The sequence below is a fragment of the Ammospiza caudacuta genome, chromosome 22 (genome assembly GCF_027887145.1).
Source record: "Ammospiza caudacuta isolate bAmmCau1 chromosome 22, bAmmCau1.pri, whole genome shotgun sequence".
NCBI lineage: Eukaryota > Metazoa > Chordata > Aves > Passeriformes > Passerellidae > Ammospiza > Ammospiza caudacuta.
In genome coordinates this window covers 6,026,396-6,045,216 of record NC_080614.1, presented here as the reverse complement: position 1 = coordinate 6,045,216, position 18,821 = coordinate 6,026,396, and the positions used below count along the sequence as shown (strand labels likewise).

The window sequence follows — 18,821 nt, the reverse complement described above, 5'->3', positions numbered from 1 at the left end:
AAAATCATCAGTTCTGCATGAAAAACACCAGTTGCAGTTACTTGGTGATGCCAATTCAATGAATCCTCACCCCTCCCAAGAGTTATTTGGCATATTTGGGTTTTTCTAGTTGGAGGTAGCCTGTCAAACTGCCACTTCCTCTGTAATTTAAAGGTAAATACTTTAAATAATCACCTCAGGAATTTATTTGGGTTTTACCCTGGTGGTTTATAGGGGCAGCTGTGCCCATTTCTTTCTGGGTGACGTTTTCAAAGTAATATAAGACATGAAATTATGGAGCAGGTTGTGTCTTTATGGGAGGGATCTGGAGGCAGTTTCAAGGTGGTTTAGCTGAAAACCCCATGAATTAGAAACAAGGTGTGTTGCAAAATGTGAGAGAGGCACTCAAAGGCAGAAACCTTGAGATATTCCTTTCCCAAGAGCAGAGCAGGGAAATGCTGGGGTTGGAAGGGACCTCTGGAAATCAATTTGTGCAGTGCCCTGCTCGAGCAGAGCCAGAGCAAGTTTGCCCAGGGCTGTCCCCAGCTGGGTTTTGTGGTGAAATTCAGCCTGTGTGGGAAGCCTGGCCACCCTCACAGCCAGAGAAGAGTTTCCTTGTGTTCAGATGGTTTCCAATCTGTGCCCATTTCATCTTTTTCTGCCAGTGCTGCTGCTGAGAGCAGCGTGGCTCCCTCTTTGTTCCCTGTTCAGTGTTTTAGGTACGCACCAAAGGAGAGGTGAGGGACGCTGCTTTGGGTTCAGGGATCTTGGAGGAATGTCTGTCTGAGAAGGAAATTTTTATCCCCTATTCTGGATGAAAAATACTCAGAATCCATTTATAAAGTATGACCTTAAATTAAAATTTCCGGCCTCTCTTTGACCTAAGAATGAGCTTGCTGAAAGTGTTTGACTTTGTGCTCTCCACATCAGGATACCCAAATATCATCTAGAAAAATCTTCCATCACAGCATGCAGGTGTGACCCCAGGCTCTCTGCTTGCACACCCTGCTTGCATGAAGAGGGAGGGATGGAGTTAAAAATTGAGTGTGTACCTGGCTGAGGATTTGCCTTTGTGGGTGTGGGTTTGAGCTTGTCAGGAAAACAGAGATTTGCCTTGCTGCAGAATCATTTCTGCTGTCCCACAGGACAGACAGACTGACTGACAAATGTTCCAACCCCCTGAAAACGAAGAAAACCCATTCAATTTTAACCAGCTAAAGATTTGATCCACATTTTGCACTTCCATGTGGCCCAACAGACATCACTGGTGCTGTAGTAGAAAGTGGATTTTTGGGTCACTAAAACAGAAGGGAAAAGTCCCTCAAGTTGAGTGTGCAGCAGGCTGAGGATTTGCCTTTGTGGATGTGGGTTTGAGCTTGTCAGGAAAACAGAGATTTGCCTTGCTGCAAAATAATTTCTGCTGTCCCACAGGACAGACAGACTGACTGTCAAATGTTCCAACCCCCTGAAAACGAAGAAAACCCATTCAATTTTAACCAGCTAAAGATTTGATCCACATTTTGCACTTTCATGTGGCCCAACAGACATCACTGGTGCTGTAGTAGAAAGTGGATTTTTGGGTCATTAAAAGGAAGGAAAATCCCCTCACTTTGGAGACCTTGTTGCTGCTGTAGGTTATTCTTTTTGGTTAAAAGATATTGAGTCATATTTAGATAATGTGAGCAGGAAATTCAAGCTGTTAGGCTTGCTCTGACAGCTGAGGAACCCAGAAACAGCACAGAGCAGAGCTCCCTGTTTTTGGGCTGCCCCCTTCTGCTCCCTGTTTTACAAATAAAAGGGAAACCTGCCCTCAGTTTCTTCCAGACTTCATTTTCTCTCATTTTGTACAATAAGTGATCTCAGCAGACATCCAGGAGCTGCCTGACCTCACTTGAATTTCACCCTCACCTTGATGGAGGCTCCTGCTGAGAATCACAGCGAGTGATCTCATCTCTCATTGGGGATTTTTACCTGAGGGGCTTTTTAAGCAGAAGCTGTTGCTGACAGAGTCACAGGATCAGGTGTGATTTCCCCTTTGCTGGAATAGACAGCAAATATTCAAACAGGCTCAGGGCTTTTTTTAGCTCACAAAAGCAAGGGAGTCCTTTGAAAGATCCTCCCTGCGCCCAATCATCGCTCTGCTCACCCTGTACAGCATCACAATATCCTGGCAGTGTAAATCCTCACATTTGCCTCCCTCCCTCCCTCCTCCCTCCCCCTCCAGCCTGCTGCTATCGGATCTGTGATGATATGTGATCTCCTGGATACAATCAGGCACACACACACAAGTACCAGGCACTCCTGTGCAGCCCAGCAAAATGTCTTTCTCCTGAAGTGCTGCTCATCACAGCCTCCAGATCCCTGACGATGTTGCCATGCTTCCCTTCCTGCCTCCTGCCTTTTGCTGCCTTTGCCTGCCTGCTTCTCCTGCCTGGGGCTCATCTCTGCCCTGCTGTTTGTAGCTGTATGGACTACCACACCATAGACTGCCGGGATCAAGGACTTCCAAGTGTTCCCAACCCCTTCCCATTGGACGTACGGAAACTTCTGATAGCTGATAACAACATTCAGGCAATACCAGCTGATTTCTTTATATTTTATGGAGATCTGGTCTATTTGGACTTCAGGAATAACTCGCTCACCTCTTTAGAAGAGGGCACTTTTAGCAGTTCTACCAAACTGGTGTATTTAGACTTGAGCTACAATAATTTAACCCAGCTCGACGCTGGGATATTCAGATCAGCAGAGAAACTGATCAAACTGAGCCTTGGGAACAACAACCTGGTGGATGTGGACGAGGCTGCTTTTGAGAACCTGGACCAGCTGCAGGTGCTAGAATTGAATGACAACAACTTGCAGAGCCTGAACGTGGCAGCCCTGGAAGCTCTGCCCTCGCTGAGGACCATCCGCTTGGAGGGCAACCCCTGGGTGTGCGACTGTGACTTTGCCAACCTCTTCAGCTGGATCCAGGACAACGCATCCAAGCTGCAGAAAGGTAAAGCTCCATGGATTTCAGAGTGTCTGTGTGTGCCTGGCAGGGCAGGAGGGCTCCTGCTCCCATTGTCTGTGTGCCTGCACTTTGCTCAGGCTGTCATTGCATGCTCTCAACAAATGAGCCCCTGAAATTCATGTTGGCTTCTTTTAGCAGCAGGTCCTCCTCCCACTTAAGAAATAAAATTTAAAATTTAAAAATTAAGCCCTTATAATTTTGATTTACAGTCTAAACTTGCCTAGGCAGTGAAAGAGGCTTTTCAAATCCATTCAGCCCAGAGCTGGTTCTCTTCCAGACTTCATTTTCTCTCTGGTAAATATATTTTCTACAATAAGCCCTTTCAGCAGCTAAATATTCTGTGCCAGCTCCTTAGGAAAACTGTTTCTCCTCTCATTTTACTGATCAGTTATGGAGCTGCTACAAAAGAGTTAAATCCCCATTTTATGCAACTGTGATCATCAGCCCCTTCCTGGAAGTATTTAGTTGTGATGCTCTGTGTTTAAAACACTTCAGCATCTGCATTTGGGCTCTGTGTTTGAAACACTTCAGCATCTCCATTTGGGCTCTTTTCATTAAAAAAGCACTGCTTCCAATATGAGAAATAAATTCAAGTGCCTTTAGAATTCCCCAAAATGCAATATATATAACCCTGCTATTTGAACCAGTCATTTTTAGAAAGGCACAGGGGGGAAAAACAAAAGTGTTAAGACTACCATGTCTGGGGAATCCAGACTCTTGCTCCACATGTCCCACCAGAGCCCAAAGCCTCTCCTAATCCAGCTTTAGCAGGAGATCATCTCACAGTCCATGTCTCCCAACAAGCACCAGGGCATCACCTCCTGCACTGAGCAGCCCCAGCTGCTCCCCAAGGCAGAGTGCTGGGAGCAGGGAGCTCTGGGAGGGCACAGAGGGGACAATTTCCACAATCCCAGGGTGCTCCAAACCCACCCAGCCAAGGCTGGAACCCTTCCAGGGACGGGGCAGCCACAGCTGCTCTGCCAGGGCCTGCCCACCCGCACAGGTGTCAGGAAAATCAATTCACAAACACCAGAGGTTTGTGTCCAAAAAGGAGGCAGAGGAGTCCTTTGGCTTTATTCCAATCAAGGGAGAGGCCATGGGGCATCCCCTGGGGTCTCTCCAATTTTTGGGGGACTCACCCTCCTTTTTATCCCAATTTCCCAGCCACATTTCCCTTCTCTCTTTCCCCATTTCTGAGGCACTTGAGAGGTTCAGACTTCCCAGAATGCCTGATACCAAAGATTCCCCTCTAATGTACAACCCTCCCTTTTCATTTTTAATTCTTATGGAATTTAGAGGTTTGCTCCTTTCATCTTTCAATGTCTAATTTCATCTATCAGCAAACCTAAAGTTTATTTGTAAAAGCAAATATCTTTTTTCATTCATCAATCAGTGGAATCCTTCCCATTGTTTCTTTTATCTCCCAGTGCTGGTTTTATCTACCAGCAGCCCCACAACTGGTTTGTAAAGACAAATCTTCTATTCCTCTCACAGGGAAGGATTTTTTCCTCGTATCCCACCTAATATATATCCTAAACCTACTCCCTGTAAGTTTGAAGGTGTTCTCCTGTGTCCTGGCACTCCAGGCTCAGTTATACAGGTTCTTCCCATGTTTGTGAAAGTATATGCTTATATGAATTATAAACTTATACTTAAGTACAAGTATACCTGTATTTATACCACCTTAAAATTTAATATCATATACTAACAACACAGCCAACCAAAAAAAAATACAGTAAAAAAATACCCAATAACCATAAAAATTCTAAAAAAATCCCAAGATTTTAACCCTTTTCTAAAACAATAAAAACTTTACGAAACACTAGTCCTCCTTAATACAAACAAAATGAAACATAAATAGAAGAAAATAAACAAATATAGTAATAATATAAACAAATAAAAATATTAAAAAATCCTAAATGAAAAAAATTATAAAATAACTTTTTACTAAACTTTTCTTACATAACCATCAACAAAACCATATTTTTTCCTATAACACAAAAACCACATTTTAAAAAACCCAATAACTTAAAACCAAAAAAAAAATACAATAATATTACATAAAAATAACATAATAACAAAGCAACAAATAAAGAATAAAAAGCAACAAATAAAAAAGCCCAATACCCTCTATCTTAAATAAGGTCCCATGCTTGTGACCTTGGGGAGCGTCTTTCTAGTACACTCATCTACTGCCCTGAATATTCTTAGCTGCAGGTCAGCTGTTTTAAAGAAGAAGTGATTTGAGGAAAAAATGTTCTTTTTTTCCCTCTCTGTGCCAGTGAAACTTTGATCTGGATTCTTTCTAAACCAAACCTGTTATCCCACCTTTCCTGATGCTTTAGTTTAAGTTTGCCCAATTGGAATCAAGTATTTGCCTGTCTCTAATGTTAACTTGTATGTGTTCATGCAGCAGCTCACTTTTTACAGGCTTTTACTGAACTTCCAGGCTGTTCCCCTTGATCCTGACTGAGATCTGCTCAGTTTCAGTCTGTCCTTCCCCTTCCTCTGCTGCCCCCTCAGTGTTTTGGAGTGTATCTGAATTTACGTCTGGGCATCCCAAGTGAGTGAGCTTTCCTGCAGCTCTCCCATTTTCAGTGCCTCCCCAGCTCAGAGTGGTTCTCCCTCATCCATGGTTGTGTTTTGGCCAAACGGCTGAAAAATTACTTATCCAGATCTTCCAAACTTTAACTAGGACTTGATTTGGGAAGGAGCAAATATTCGAGTGGTTGATTTGGTCAGAGCTGTCCTGCAAGGATTTGGATTTGTTGCCTGGAGTGAGCACCCAGCCATGTGCAGGGATGCAGAAAAGCAGCAGAGCTCCCTTGTGAGCTGCTACACAAAACCACTCAGGGTCTGCTGAGTTTGTGAGGGTCCCCAGGACGAGGTGAGAGATGAGAATCTGACTGCATGTTCCCAGAAGGCTGATATGTTATATTACATTACATTCTATTACATTCTATTACACTATGCTAAAACTATACCAAAGAGTACAGAAAGGATATAGACAGAAGACTTAACAAGAATGAATAATAAAAACTCCTGACTGGCTCCTCAGAGTCTGACACAGCTGATGGTGATTGGTCATTAAGTTAAAACAATTCACCTGAAACCAATCAAACCTGCACCTGTTGGTAAACGATCTCCAGACCTCATTCCAAAGCAGCAAAACAGGGAGAAGCAATCAGATAATTATTGTTTTAATTCTTTTCTGAGGCTTCTCAGCTTCCCAGGAGATGAAATCCTGGCAAAGGGATTTTTCAGAAAATGTGACAGTGACAACTGCCTCCTTTAATAAAGCCCCAAAACATTCCTCACAAAGGTGACTGCAAAACCAACCCCAAAAAGGAAAGACTGCCTCAATGACTTTTTGAAATATGTGGCCACACTTGCATGCTTTGCAAAACAACTTTTGGAAAGTCAGAGTTATTTTAACCACAAAAGTTACATTTTAACTACAAAACTACAGTTACCATACTATTAAAATGTGAATACAGCACTACTAATCAATACAATAGTAAATATCTATCAATACAATAAATACAACAGTAATACATATAGTAAATATCTGTGTAGTGCCATATAAATAGAGCCTTATATATTATATTATATTATATTATATTATATTATATTATATTATATTATATTATATTATATTATATTATATTATATTATATTATATTATATTATATTATATTATATTATATTATATTATATTTTCACAAAATGACACCTAAAGTGGTAGAATGTGTCTATCTGAGGGAGTCCCTGAGCAGCTGAAATATTCCCCATCAGCCCAAGCTGCCCTTGGCTGCTACAAAAGAAACACCAAGTTGATTTTAAAAGGGGAGTTTTGTCTCTGTGAGCTGAAATCTGGATAATTGATCCTGAAGCTCTGTCCCTCTGTAATTAAGGTTTCTGGAGGAGTCAGTGATGAGAACAAAAGCTTTGCTTCAGCTCATTAGTTTTGCAGGAGGCTCCATTTTCCTGCTGGCACAGGACCAGAAATAGCTTGTAAAGTCCTGACTTCTGCTGACCTGCCTGGAAAAGGCTGGAAAGGCTCTGCCCAGCTGAGCTGCCTCTGCTCATCCAACCTGTTGCTGCACACAAACAGCTGGGATTTCAATAATTTTACAGATTTCAGCATTTATTCATCTAACCTAAATTTTAAATAAAGGCTTAACTGGAATTAAGTGGATACCCTCCCCAGATGATGCCCTCATCCTGGTAAATTTGCAGGCAGAATTAAATTTATTTTATTAATTAATTAAATTAATTAAATTTAATAACTAAATTTTGCAGGCAGAATTTTAAATTTGTTTAAAAAACAGCACTATAAATTTTGTGATTAAACCTAGCACTTCAAAACAGCAAACACATACTTTTTAGCATAAAGAGATATTAAATCCAGCATTTTCTTCACGCTGCAAAACAAAACTCCAATTTCCACCTCTGATTTGGTTAGTAATTGATTTAAAACAAATGAATGAGCATAGTACAAAGAAGGCAAAGGAACTGTGAAGAGCAGTGGAATGGTGATAAGTGGAAAAAATAGAAAAGTTATTTTCCCTGGAGAAGACAAAGTGTTTGCTGATGGTCACAATGGTTAAGTACAACATTTATAAAGATTTTCTGTAGAAGGATGTTTGGTTGTGTAGGCATTTGTTACACCTGAATGGCATAGGGTGGCACACGGAACATATTAAAGTCTTCCTATCAGCAGGAGTATGGATATTAAGATTTTGGGATTTATTTTTTTAATAGAGGAGTTGCTGTAAGATCTTTATCCCTACAAAGAACAGTATGAAAACTTTCATAGAAGGTTTTACTCCATGGGGCCATGAAAACTCACAGAAAAAAGAAAGAAGACCTAAGTTAGTCTACAAAAATACACTCAGCAACTTCTCACATTGGCCAGGCTTTCTTTTGCTCTCAGAGCTTGTTGTTCATCCCATTTATCTTGGCTAAAATTGCACTTTTCTTTATTTCCTCATCTTTCACCTAGTCCTTTCAGTAATGCTGTTTGAAACCCAGGGCTCAGCCAGCAGAAAATTGTCACTGGTGTAAATGACAGAACAGAGGGTTATGAACCTTCCATTTCAGTGTTTAAACACAAAGGGCTTTGATGGAATAAATTTTTGCTGAACTTCTTGTTTAAAATTAGTGCAAAAGACATTTCTTGAATCTCTCTGAGGATCCCATCAGGATGAAGGGACTGGATTCAGATAAATGCCTGTAACAAAGCAATACAAGTAATCTGCAATGGCCACATTGAAGGGCTTTGTTGACATTTCTCTTGCTGATCTTTATTTTCTGTGAACATGCTTTGGGCAGCTGTGACCTTGTTTGCTAATGACTAAAGTATTTTTAACATACTTTTAATTAGAACTTAGCCAAGAACTTCCTTGGAGTGTGACTGTAGTGTCTCCTTTCTGTCATCTTGCCCTCATTTTGCTTTTTACTTCCTTTCTTCCCCTTATGTTTGGGAACTTGTATACAGTTTCTGGGATGAACTAATTAATTTGTTTAGATATTAAAGTTCCCTATTGCCCATAGCAAGAATTAAAAATTCTGCTGCTCTCTATACAAACAGTATTAGAAAGACTTTTAGCAAATGTTTAGACTGAGCATTTTTATGGGTAGCCTTTGCGCATTTGTATTTCCAGGAAGATTTGAAAAACAGGTTCAGAAGTAGCCAGAGACAGAATTTCAAATAGATTTGTGCTGTGATAAATAAAATCGATGCTCTGAATGTCTGAAAGTGAAGTGGCCAAAGCTGAGGTGAGGACTGGTGCTCAGGGCTCATTTGATCAACTCTTGCTCCATTTTGGAAACTCTGAGTGAGGACTACACAATTCTAAGGTATTCCAAGAGGGTTTTAGTGACACAGATGCTGTTTAGCTACCTGAAAGGCTTCTGTGGTTTTCAAGACCTCTTTGGGATGGATGGAGAAGTAAATTCTGGTGAAGTGGCGAATTTCCAGATAAAGCAAAAAACAGGGGAGAAGGATGGCAGGGAGAGGAGGTAGGAAAAAGAAAAGAGCAGGTGACAGTAAGGCTGTAAGCAGGAAATTCACACTGAATTCAGTCCTAAAAAAGAGATTCAGAAGTGAATCAGTGAAGTGAGAATCACAAAATATAATCACTGAGGTTGGGAAGGACCCCTGTGCCCAATGTCCCCACCTTGTCCCCAGCCCTGAGTGCCGCCTCCAGCCCTTCCTGGGAGACCTGCAGGGATGGGCAAACCTCCAAACATCCCTGGGCAGCCCCTGCCAAGGCCTGAGCAACTTTTACATGGGGAAATCCCTCCTGGTGTCCACCCTGAGCCTGCCCTGGCCCAGCCTGAGGCCGTTCCCTCTCCTCCTGTCCCTGTTCCCTGGAGCACAGCCCAACCTGGGGCTGTCCCCTCCTGTCAGGGGCTGTGCAGAGCCACAAGGGCCCCCTGAGCCTCCTTTGCTCCAGGCTGAGCACCCCCAGCTCCCTCAGCTGCCCCTCACAGGAGTTTCCCTCCAGACCCTTCCAGACCCAGGAGAAAGGAAGGATTTTTCTGAGCTTGTTCTGACATTCCATGTCATGAGGTTACCATCTCTTCCTTCTTGGCTCTTTCTGTGATCCCATTCCAATCTATTGCATAACTTATTCTACAAATTAAACAATCTCTCATTCCACTAATCTATGCCTTCAATGACTTTATAGAAAATATTAAGTATTTTCTTCAAAACAAAGCGTCATAATGAAACGAAAGGACAGGTTCTGCTTAACATTTGAACCAACAGCCAGGAAACTGAGAGTTTTACAAATCCTCTTGACTTATCAGTCTTTATTAGCACTTATTTGTTCATCTGCAGTGGAGAGAAGGCTCCTTCAGTGCATGTACCAATATAGAAGCTGTGAGCTGGGGAGGACAGGCTGTTCTGTCCGTGGCAGCCTCAGCTCTCCCCCAGCATCATGCAATGCTCCCACACCACCAGGACAGAACACAAGATCTGTGTGTCTGCAAGGGAACTCAAAGCCCTAAGACATTTCACACATTCAGCAGCTTTTATCCCTCTCAAGCAGAAACCCCTCACAGAAATTATATTCCTTAACAAGCGCATCAAATCTGTTTCTATATATACATATATAAATATATAATTTGATCTCCCAGACATTTTCAGTAAAATGATCTGACTGCCACTGGCTTTTCACTCTGTTTCTTCCATCCTAAGGTTATTTGGAGTGCTTCCATGTTTCACAGATTTGAAGAAGTGAGGACAGCATTTGCAGATGTGAACACCTGACGTTGAACTTTGTATTTAGGCATTGAGAAAAACTGCTAAAGCTGTTCTGCAAATCTTTAGGGCACTTGGCCATAAAAGTTTTATTTAGGGACCTAAATCTAGGCTTCAAGTTTTTTAAGCTTTACTGTTCTGATGGCTCAAGGCTATTTTCAATGAAATCTCATCTCACTTCAGAGGCAATGCCTCCCTCATTGCTTATTAATACATTTGTGACAGTGTTTAGGGACACTAAGGCAAACCATAGCTGGGAGCAAAATACCACACAAGAAACAACATGCCACATTTAAACATTTCAAATCTGTGTCAACTACATTCAGCAACACGAGGGAACAGCTAAATTCCACCCAAAAGGGCAAATACCAATTTTACTCTAAAATAAAAAGCCTATTGTAGAGCTCTTATATTTATATCCATAGTAGTGAGCATGTGTGCATGCAGCTCATTCAAACATTTATGGTTTCAGGTATTTCTGTGGATGTATTTCCACACATCCCAGTGCATGTCTCAGTGTGCCTTTGCATTTTCTCACCCTGCTGTCCATTGCTGAATGGTAGGAAGTGCTTTGTCCTGGCACCTGCTTTTTGGGAACTCTAAAATACCCCAAAAGAATTGAAGCTTCTTCTTTTTTTTCTCCTTTTTTCCCTGTTTTTTTTTTTTAAACACAGCATCCAAAATTACAGCTGGGCAATCTCTGCCTGCTAACAGACAGACCATAACATTGAAATGATAATGAATTCCAGAAGTTCTCCAGTTTAAAATATATTTAGCATAGGGATTAGAAATAAGCAGAGACAGAAAGGCACCAGGAGACTTTCAAAACAGGGTCAAGTGGACCTGGAGAAAGTGATGCCCTTGATGCTTGTCCTTAGCTGGAGGAGAATGAGCCCAAACTCAGAGTGCAGTAGGGCAGCAGGGAAATATATCCAGGGAATATATCCAGGGAAAACCCCTGGCACAGGCAGGAGCAGGCAGTGCCAGTGCACTTCATTGTGGTATTTGCAGGGTCCCCCAAAACAGAGAGGAAATGATGAATCTGACTCCATGTTCTCAGAAGGCTAATTTATTATTTTGTTATAATAATATAATATAATATAATATAATATAATATAATATAATATAATATAATATAATATAATATAATATAATATAATATATAAATTATAATTTATATAATGTTATCTATAGTATAATATAATTTTTATATATACTATAGTATAGTATATATACTATATATTATTACTAATATATTATTACTATAATACTATATATTATACTATATATAAAATTTATATTATATTATATTATATTATATTATATTATATTATATTATATTATATTATATTATATTATATTATATTATATTATATCGATACTAAGGAATACAGAAAGGATACAGACAGAAGGCTAAAACATACTAAAAAAAACTTGTGACTCCCCAGAGTCTGACACAGCCTGACCTTGATTGGCCAATAAGTGAAAACAATTCACCTGTTGGATAAACAATCTCCAAACACATTCCAAAGCAGCAGAACACAGGAGAAGCAAATGAGGTAATTATTGTTTTCCTTTTCCTCTGAGGCTTCTCAGCTTCCCAGGAGAGAAATCCTGGGCAAGGGGATTTTTCCAGAAAATGTGACAGTGACACTCCATGGTTTAAAAACTCCTGAGCACAAGAACCTGGGAGAAACGTGGCTGGATTATGGCTGCAAATACCCAGTTTCAGATTAAACAGGGTGTCTGGGTTTGTGTGGGGATTTTCAGATGGTGAGACCAGTCCAGTTATATCTTTGAGGCATTAAAGCCTCATTTGTCTCTTTTCAGTAATTTCAAGGAAATTGTTCATTATTTGCATGCAGACTGGTTTTGGGCTGCTTCCATTTTCTAGGAGGTTCAGTTATACAGGGAAAGATTTCAGCCTGGGCATAGTCCTGAACAGAAAAGTGGTTTTTAGCATCTAGCAGCAGCCTAATTGCCTGTGATTTATTGGCAGGGTTTAAGTGCTGGACTCGGTGGAGTTGCACTCCTCTAATATAAGGTGTTCATATTGTTCTGAAACCTATTTGGGAATTTCATTGAAATAACTCCACCTGCATCACTTCTTTATGAACATACTTCTTTTTCCTTATTTTTAAAAATCCATCTCTCCTTTTAACATTGTGGTTCTGGAATTCCAGCATTTTCACACTTCCCATGTTACTTAGACAATCTATTCCTCAGGGTATATATTATGAAATATATATATATAATGAAAATACCTGTATTTTCATCTTTATTTTCCCAGAATTGAGATAGGCCTGTGTAAAATCCAACACCTCTGCCTTGCCTGGTATTTCAAATAATCAGCACCAGAGCAATGCATCTTCTTTTGATGGCACAGCAGAAGGATACAGGGTGTGTGACATTGTCCTTGGGACAGCTGGAATCATCACAGATAATGGGATGGCCCTGACCAAAATAACCCAGGCTGTGTATTTATAGCACACTCACACTTGTTATTGCATTTACAGTTTTGTTTGGTATGAAGAAGCAACTCCTTGAATATGTTGTGGGAGCAATGAGGTGGATATATATAACTGTCATCAAAGGCCCTCTTGCTGCAGCCAAGCACTAAATACCAAACTGCTTTGAGATGCCCTTCACAAGAATTCTGGCTGATTTTTAAAAGGATAAATTCTACAGAATAAATAATTTAAAAAAATATAGGAAACCCCCACAAGCAAATTATAAAAATTAATACCATTGAAGTAAAAGTGTGAGAAAGCAGAGCCCTGAGGTTACAGGGCATCTCTTGTCCTCTAGAAGTGGTGTGTGGGGACAGGGATGAGATGCCCTTCACAAGAATCCTGGCTGGTCTTTTAAAACAATAGATTCTACAGAATAAATATTAAAAAATAAAATACAGGAAACCTCCACAAACAAATTATGAAAATTAATATCATTTAAGTGAAAGTACGAGAAAGCAGAGCTCTAAAGTTAAATGGCATCTCCTGTCCTCTAGAAGTTGTGTGTGGGGACAGGGGTTTGATTGAGCCAGCCTAGATGCAACAGAGTCACACAAAGGCAAAACCTACACTCCATAATCAACACTGATCCCCTTCTAGAAACCATTATTTAGCTCATTGCCCATGCAGAGGGAGTTTAATGCCCTGGAATCTTCCAGCCCAAGGGAAGAACAGAGATGGATCTATTGGTGGCACCAATGGGACAGGACAGATAGGGTGCAGAGCATCAGTTCTCAGGATTTGTGTCACAAGAACAACCTAAATGTAAATGATGGAAAGCCAGGGCTGTGTCTATGAAGGAAGCAGATGAAATGGTTTGTCCATTTCTCACCTTTAGCAGGTGTGTTACCTGCAGTGATGGTGTTTTCAGGTGAAGAGTTGGCAGCTCTGGTGCAACAAGCACTGCATCAGCTTCGGAAGGAGAAATTCCTTGTACCACCAGAGGAAGAACTGCTATTCTTGCTGCTGGCTGCTCCAAATGAACTGTCTGTTCCAAATTCTCTTTGGAGTCCAAAGAAAAGATTCTGTTTGGCTGTGCTGGGTTTTTGAGTGTCACGATTCAGCAAAGAGAAACATCCAGCCAACAGGACTGACCAACATTCCCTTCCCTCCCTGCCCTGTGAAATGTGGCCACAGTTGTGCTTGTTGCCCATCTGCTGTGCATGGCCAGTGCTCAGGAACACCAAAACCCACTGAGCCCTGGCCAGGCTGGTGCTGGGCAGCTCTCAGGACGTTCCCAGTCAGAGCAGCAGGAGAAAGAGGGAAATAAAACAAATGGAGGAAAGCCACAGAAATTTAGGCAAACACGACAGACACGGGATGGCTTTTAGGGATCAAAATTTAATATAATCGTCATTACAAGGGCAAGTAGGTCAGAGTGATAATTGGTTCCACAGTGGAATTAACTTAAAACTCCTTCTCAAATCAACACAACAGCTGGGCTGGGCTGGATCCAGACAATCAGCCAGGGCAGCACCACCAACCCGAGGCTTAGCAGTAAAATAACACATACACAGCTGTGCAGCCACAGGAAAGCTGTGATTACAATTGCAGAGGGAATCTTTGTCACCATTCCTTGTTTAAAGTGACATTGTGGCTCTGTAGCACACCTGGGGATGGAAATGCCATCTTCTGTGTGCATGCACAGCAAGGCAGAGCCCAAACCAGAGAGAGCACCCTGGATCATCAGGAGAGAGGAGGGGATCAGGTAACTCAGCAGCAGATCTCCTGTCATTATCACACAATTCTTGCATTTCCCCTTCACGTTCATGTCCTTAATAGTGAGACAAAAGCTGCCTTGCCTTAATTCACTCCATTCCAGCCCTGGAATCCCTCTCCTGATGTTCCTCCATGAAGAGGGAGCTGGGCACATGCAGTGACCTGTGTGCTTTTACCATCCAGGACCCAAATGTGTTCTCATCACTTCTTAAATCTGGGGATTATTGCTCTCACTACAAAGAGCCCAGCTCTTGGCACTCTCCAGTAATGCAGGGAGGAACAATATCTGTCATTCTGCACGGCCTCAGGGCAGCCAGAGAGAAAAGCAGGAGGCAGGTCACAGACAAACAAGCATCCATTAAACACAAACTCTTGTTTGACCACAAAAAAAAAAAAAACCCCAAACCAACTCTAGTTTGGAACTACATGGAAAAAATGTAATGTAGAAGGGTGTGAAAGGAACCTCAGTATCCTTCTTACCATGTTTTGGAGGCAAAGTTTGTGTTCAGATGGAGTAGCTGGGAATTGCTATCAGATCTCCAGGTTTAGATGCATCTAAGTGTCAACATTCACTTTTTTAATTCCTCCAAAACATGGTCCTGGATACACCTGATCCCTGGAAGGCTGCAGATGAAATAACTTAATTTCCAGGAGCTGCTCAAAGGGGCTGTGTAATGGCTTTTGGATAGTGACAGGTTTTGTTCCATTTTCCCCTGAATATTGTACAATGTCATAAACCTGGAATTAACCCTAAAACTTTTCTCCAGCCATTCAATCTCTGACCCAGAATAGAGGAATTAATCAATACTCTGCTGATTTGTCTCCCTTTCCTCCTCCTTGCAGGTCTCCATGAAATCCAGTGCTCCCTGCCCGTGGAGAACAGAAGGATCTTCCTGAATGAGTTATCTGAGGTCAGCTTCAGTGAATGCAAATTCAGTTTGTCCTTGACAGACCTTTTCATCATCATCTTCTCTGGGGTGGCTGTGTCCATTGCTGCCATCCTCTCCAGCTTCTTCCTGGCCACCCTGGTGCACTGCTTCCAAAGGTGTGCTCCCAGCAAGGATGATGATGAAGATGAAGACGACTCTGAGGACTGAACTCAATCAAAATCCTTAATTTTCCTTGGTTTATCAGTTACCAGATCATCAGCCAAAGTCTATGAGGATAAAAAAGTAGAGTGAAAGCTTTAAACATGATTTAAACTCACAATGTGTAAGGATCTCTTCTGCTGGTCACAGGCAGGAATGGCAGACCTGGGACTGTCACCTCCTCTTGCACATGTGCTGCAATCACACCAGGCTGGTTTCCATGGTCCTTAACCAAACACTGCATTAAAGCTTGAAGATTGAAGGAAAAGAGAGGGGAAAAGCCAAAAAAAAAAAAAAGTTCCAATATTTTAAAATATGAGTTTCCAGATTGTCCTGTTGAAATGCAGATTTTCAGAAGTGCTTGAAGCTCGTTCTAGATACACCTTGGAAATGACTGGATGAATGGACCTGGTTCAGGTTGAAAATACAGAAACAATTCAAAATAGTATCCTTCCTAGATCTAAGTACTGTGAGATTCTACTGAAACTCACACAAAATGCAATTAAAAGGATTCCTAGAATTGTGGAAAGCATAAGAAGAAAGTTGGCATTTTCCCCCTAGAGAAGTTCTCCAGAAACATTCACCCTCCATTTAATGACAGCAATTGCAGGCACCATTCAGCAAAAAAAAAAAAAGAAAAAAATTATTTCTGTAAGTGAATATGATTGTGGATCTGAGTCATCCACTGCAGATGCCTGGCACTTCTTTGGTCATGGCACAAATCCTAAATTTAATATCCTTTTGCATTTTTAGATGCAGTGAAGTAAAGGATTTCCCTCCCCAGTAGCTGTTGCAGCATCCAGTCCATTTAGCTATTTTAAAGCACTAAGGGCTATATTCTGCTCCTGGTTATACTGGAATAACCCAAATGAGATGAACACCATGATCCAAATTGGCAACTCTATAAACAAAAGTGAAATCTGGCCCAACCTATTTCTGACTGTATTATAGATTTGTCAAAACTTGAGCTCTTCTATATGATGGTAGATATTTTTGTTAAAATTTAAAAATACATTTATTACAAGAGATTTTTGGAATAGTGCTGGACAGCTTTTTAGGATAAGTATATTTTTAAAACATTTGAAATGGAAATATTTTTTTAAAGCTCTGTGTATTTAAATTGTTATCTAGAGTAGCTGTGAGGGCTTGAAGTAATGAACAATAGTGATAAGCAAGCTAAGGACTGTGTGCTATTATAAAATAATTAGAGCTGATAAAAAGTAGCATTTATTTAATGACTGTAAATGCTATTATTTCTTTTGAAAAGCACTCTTTGTTCAAAATACTGCCTTGCTCAGAAGGAGGGAGCCACCCTGTGTGCTCGGGGGTGCCAGGGTCCATCAGCACTCCTGGGGATCCCCCCAGCAGGGATCAGCTGGAAAACCTTCAGAGAACCACAGTCTGTCTGTCTGTCTGTCTGTCTGTCTGTCTGTCCGTGCCTCAGCTCCAGGACCTGACCAGCACAGCAACGCTGATCCCTCTGAGGAGATTTGGGGCTGCAGGGGGAGAGCTCTGCCCTGGGGGCGTGCTGGGGTCTGCCCTGTCCGTCTGTCCTGGGATCTGCCCTGTCTGTCTGTCCTGGGATCAGCCCTGTCCGTCTGTCCTGGGGGCTGTGCCTGGGATCAGCCCTGTCCGTCTGTCCTGGGGATCAGCTGTGTCTGTTTGTCCTGGAGATCATCCCTGTCCGGCTGTCCTGGGAATCAGCCCTGTCTGTCTGTCCTGGGGGCTGTCCCTGGGCTCATCTCTGTCTGTTTGTCCTGGGGATCAGCTCTGTCCGGCTGTCCTGGGGATCAGCTGCATCCATTTGTCCTGGAGATCATCCCTGTCCAGCTGTCCTGGGAATCTGGCCTGTCTGTCTGTCCTGGGGGCTGTCCCTGGGATCAGCCCTGTCCGTCTGTCCTGGGGGCTGTCCCTGGGATCAGCCCTGTCCATCTGTCCTGGGGGCTGTCTCTGGGTTCTGCCCTGTCCGTCTGTCCCTGGGATCAGCCCTGTCTGTCTGTCTTGGAGGCTGTGCCTAGGATCTGCCCTGTCCGTCTGTCCTGCTGCAGTGGGGCTGCCCCGGAGCTCTGCAGTTCCCCCTTGGCTGCCAGGGCTGCTCTGGGTGTGCTCCACGCTGGGGTCACAGCCAGGAGAGAGTCTCAGTTCATTCAATGCACTCCTTTGCCATTGGTTTATAGGATTATTACTTCTGAAAAAACACCCAGACAGAATTAAGCAGGACAGCGAGAGGCTATTCTCTATCAATGCTGTCTTATTCTAATACAATTCCCTCAAGAAAAAATGGAATTACATGATTTTCACTGTGTAGTGCCATGATTATTAACAACACAAATATATTTATAATTTCAACCTGGGTTTTGATGTTTATTTGTACGTGGGAATGAAAAAGGACAAAAAGGAATGAAAAAGGACAAAAGGGAATGAAAAAGGACAAAACCTGTGCCTGATTCACCTTTTCCAAGGGAGGTTTTGAGGGGTGGTTGGGAGCACAATTTGCCCAGTGCAGCTCCTCAGCCTTTCCCACAAACACAGATCTGTTACCAACAGTTTTATATTTAGAGCTGTGCAAATTGTTCAGTCATGGAAAAGGAAACTGGGTCACACTTTTTATGGACTCAAAACTCACAACCCCTCAGCAAAATTATTTGCCCTACCAAACTTGCCAGGGAGTCCCCAGTGGATGTTTCAGCAAACATCTGCCCTTGGTCATGAATTCCTGGCTTTGTGTCACCAGTAATTTACAGAGGTCATGGATCAAACTCAGCAATTTCGGCTGGGCTCTGCTCTCATTTGCAGGTTCACCTCACCCTGCTGTGGTGCCTCAGATGGAAATGTAAATTTGTTTAGGGTTTGTAGCTTTTTGTTGAATCCAACACAAAGCCCTGCAAGCTCTGGTTCTGTTTGGGATGTCAGCACACCAAGCTGACGCCCACACAACTCAGCACAAGCTGGAGAGCAGGGCTTGGCAAAGCTTTACTTGGGAAGCTGCTATTCTGGATACTCCATCACACCAAAGGGATTTTGCAGTGTAGGGTTTTTTCTGGATGAGAAACTTTGATGGTATTTTTAAATTCTGGTTTTCCCTGTAAGTAATGTACATTTCAGAGCTATTGAACACCTCCAGTTAGTAATATTGGTTCATTGTAAGCACTAGCAGTTGCCAACTATTAATATTGATTTTGTTTAATTCTAATTGCTAATAAGTGAGGCAGAACTTGGATTTAGTTCTAACTGGGATTTTTCTA

The 18,821-nt window shown here is 41.9% G+C and overlaps 1 protein-coding gene across 1 annotated transcript; it reads left to right on the top strand.

The window, feature by feature from the left end:
- The first annotated feature begins 2,224 nt into the window (after positions 1 to 2,224).
- Positions 2,225 to 15,585, top strand: LRRC38 (leucine rich repeat containing 38). The gene is given in 3 exon segments (XM_058818904.1): positions 2,225 to 2,306; positions 2,309 to 2,974; positions 15,332 to 15,585. Coding segments are annotated over 3 exon segments (1,002 nt in total).
- The last annotated feature ends 3,236 nt before the right edge of the window (positions 15,586 to 18,821 follow it).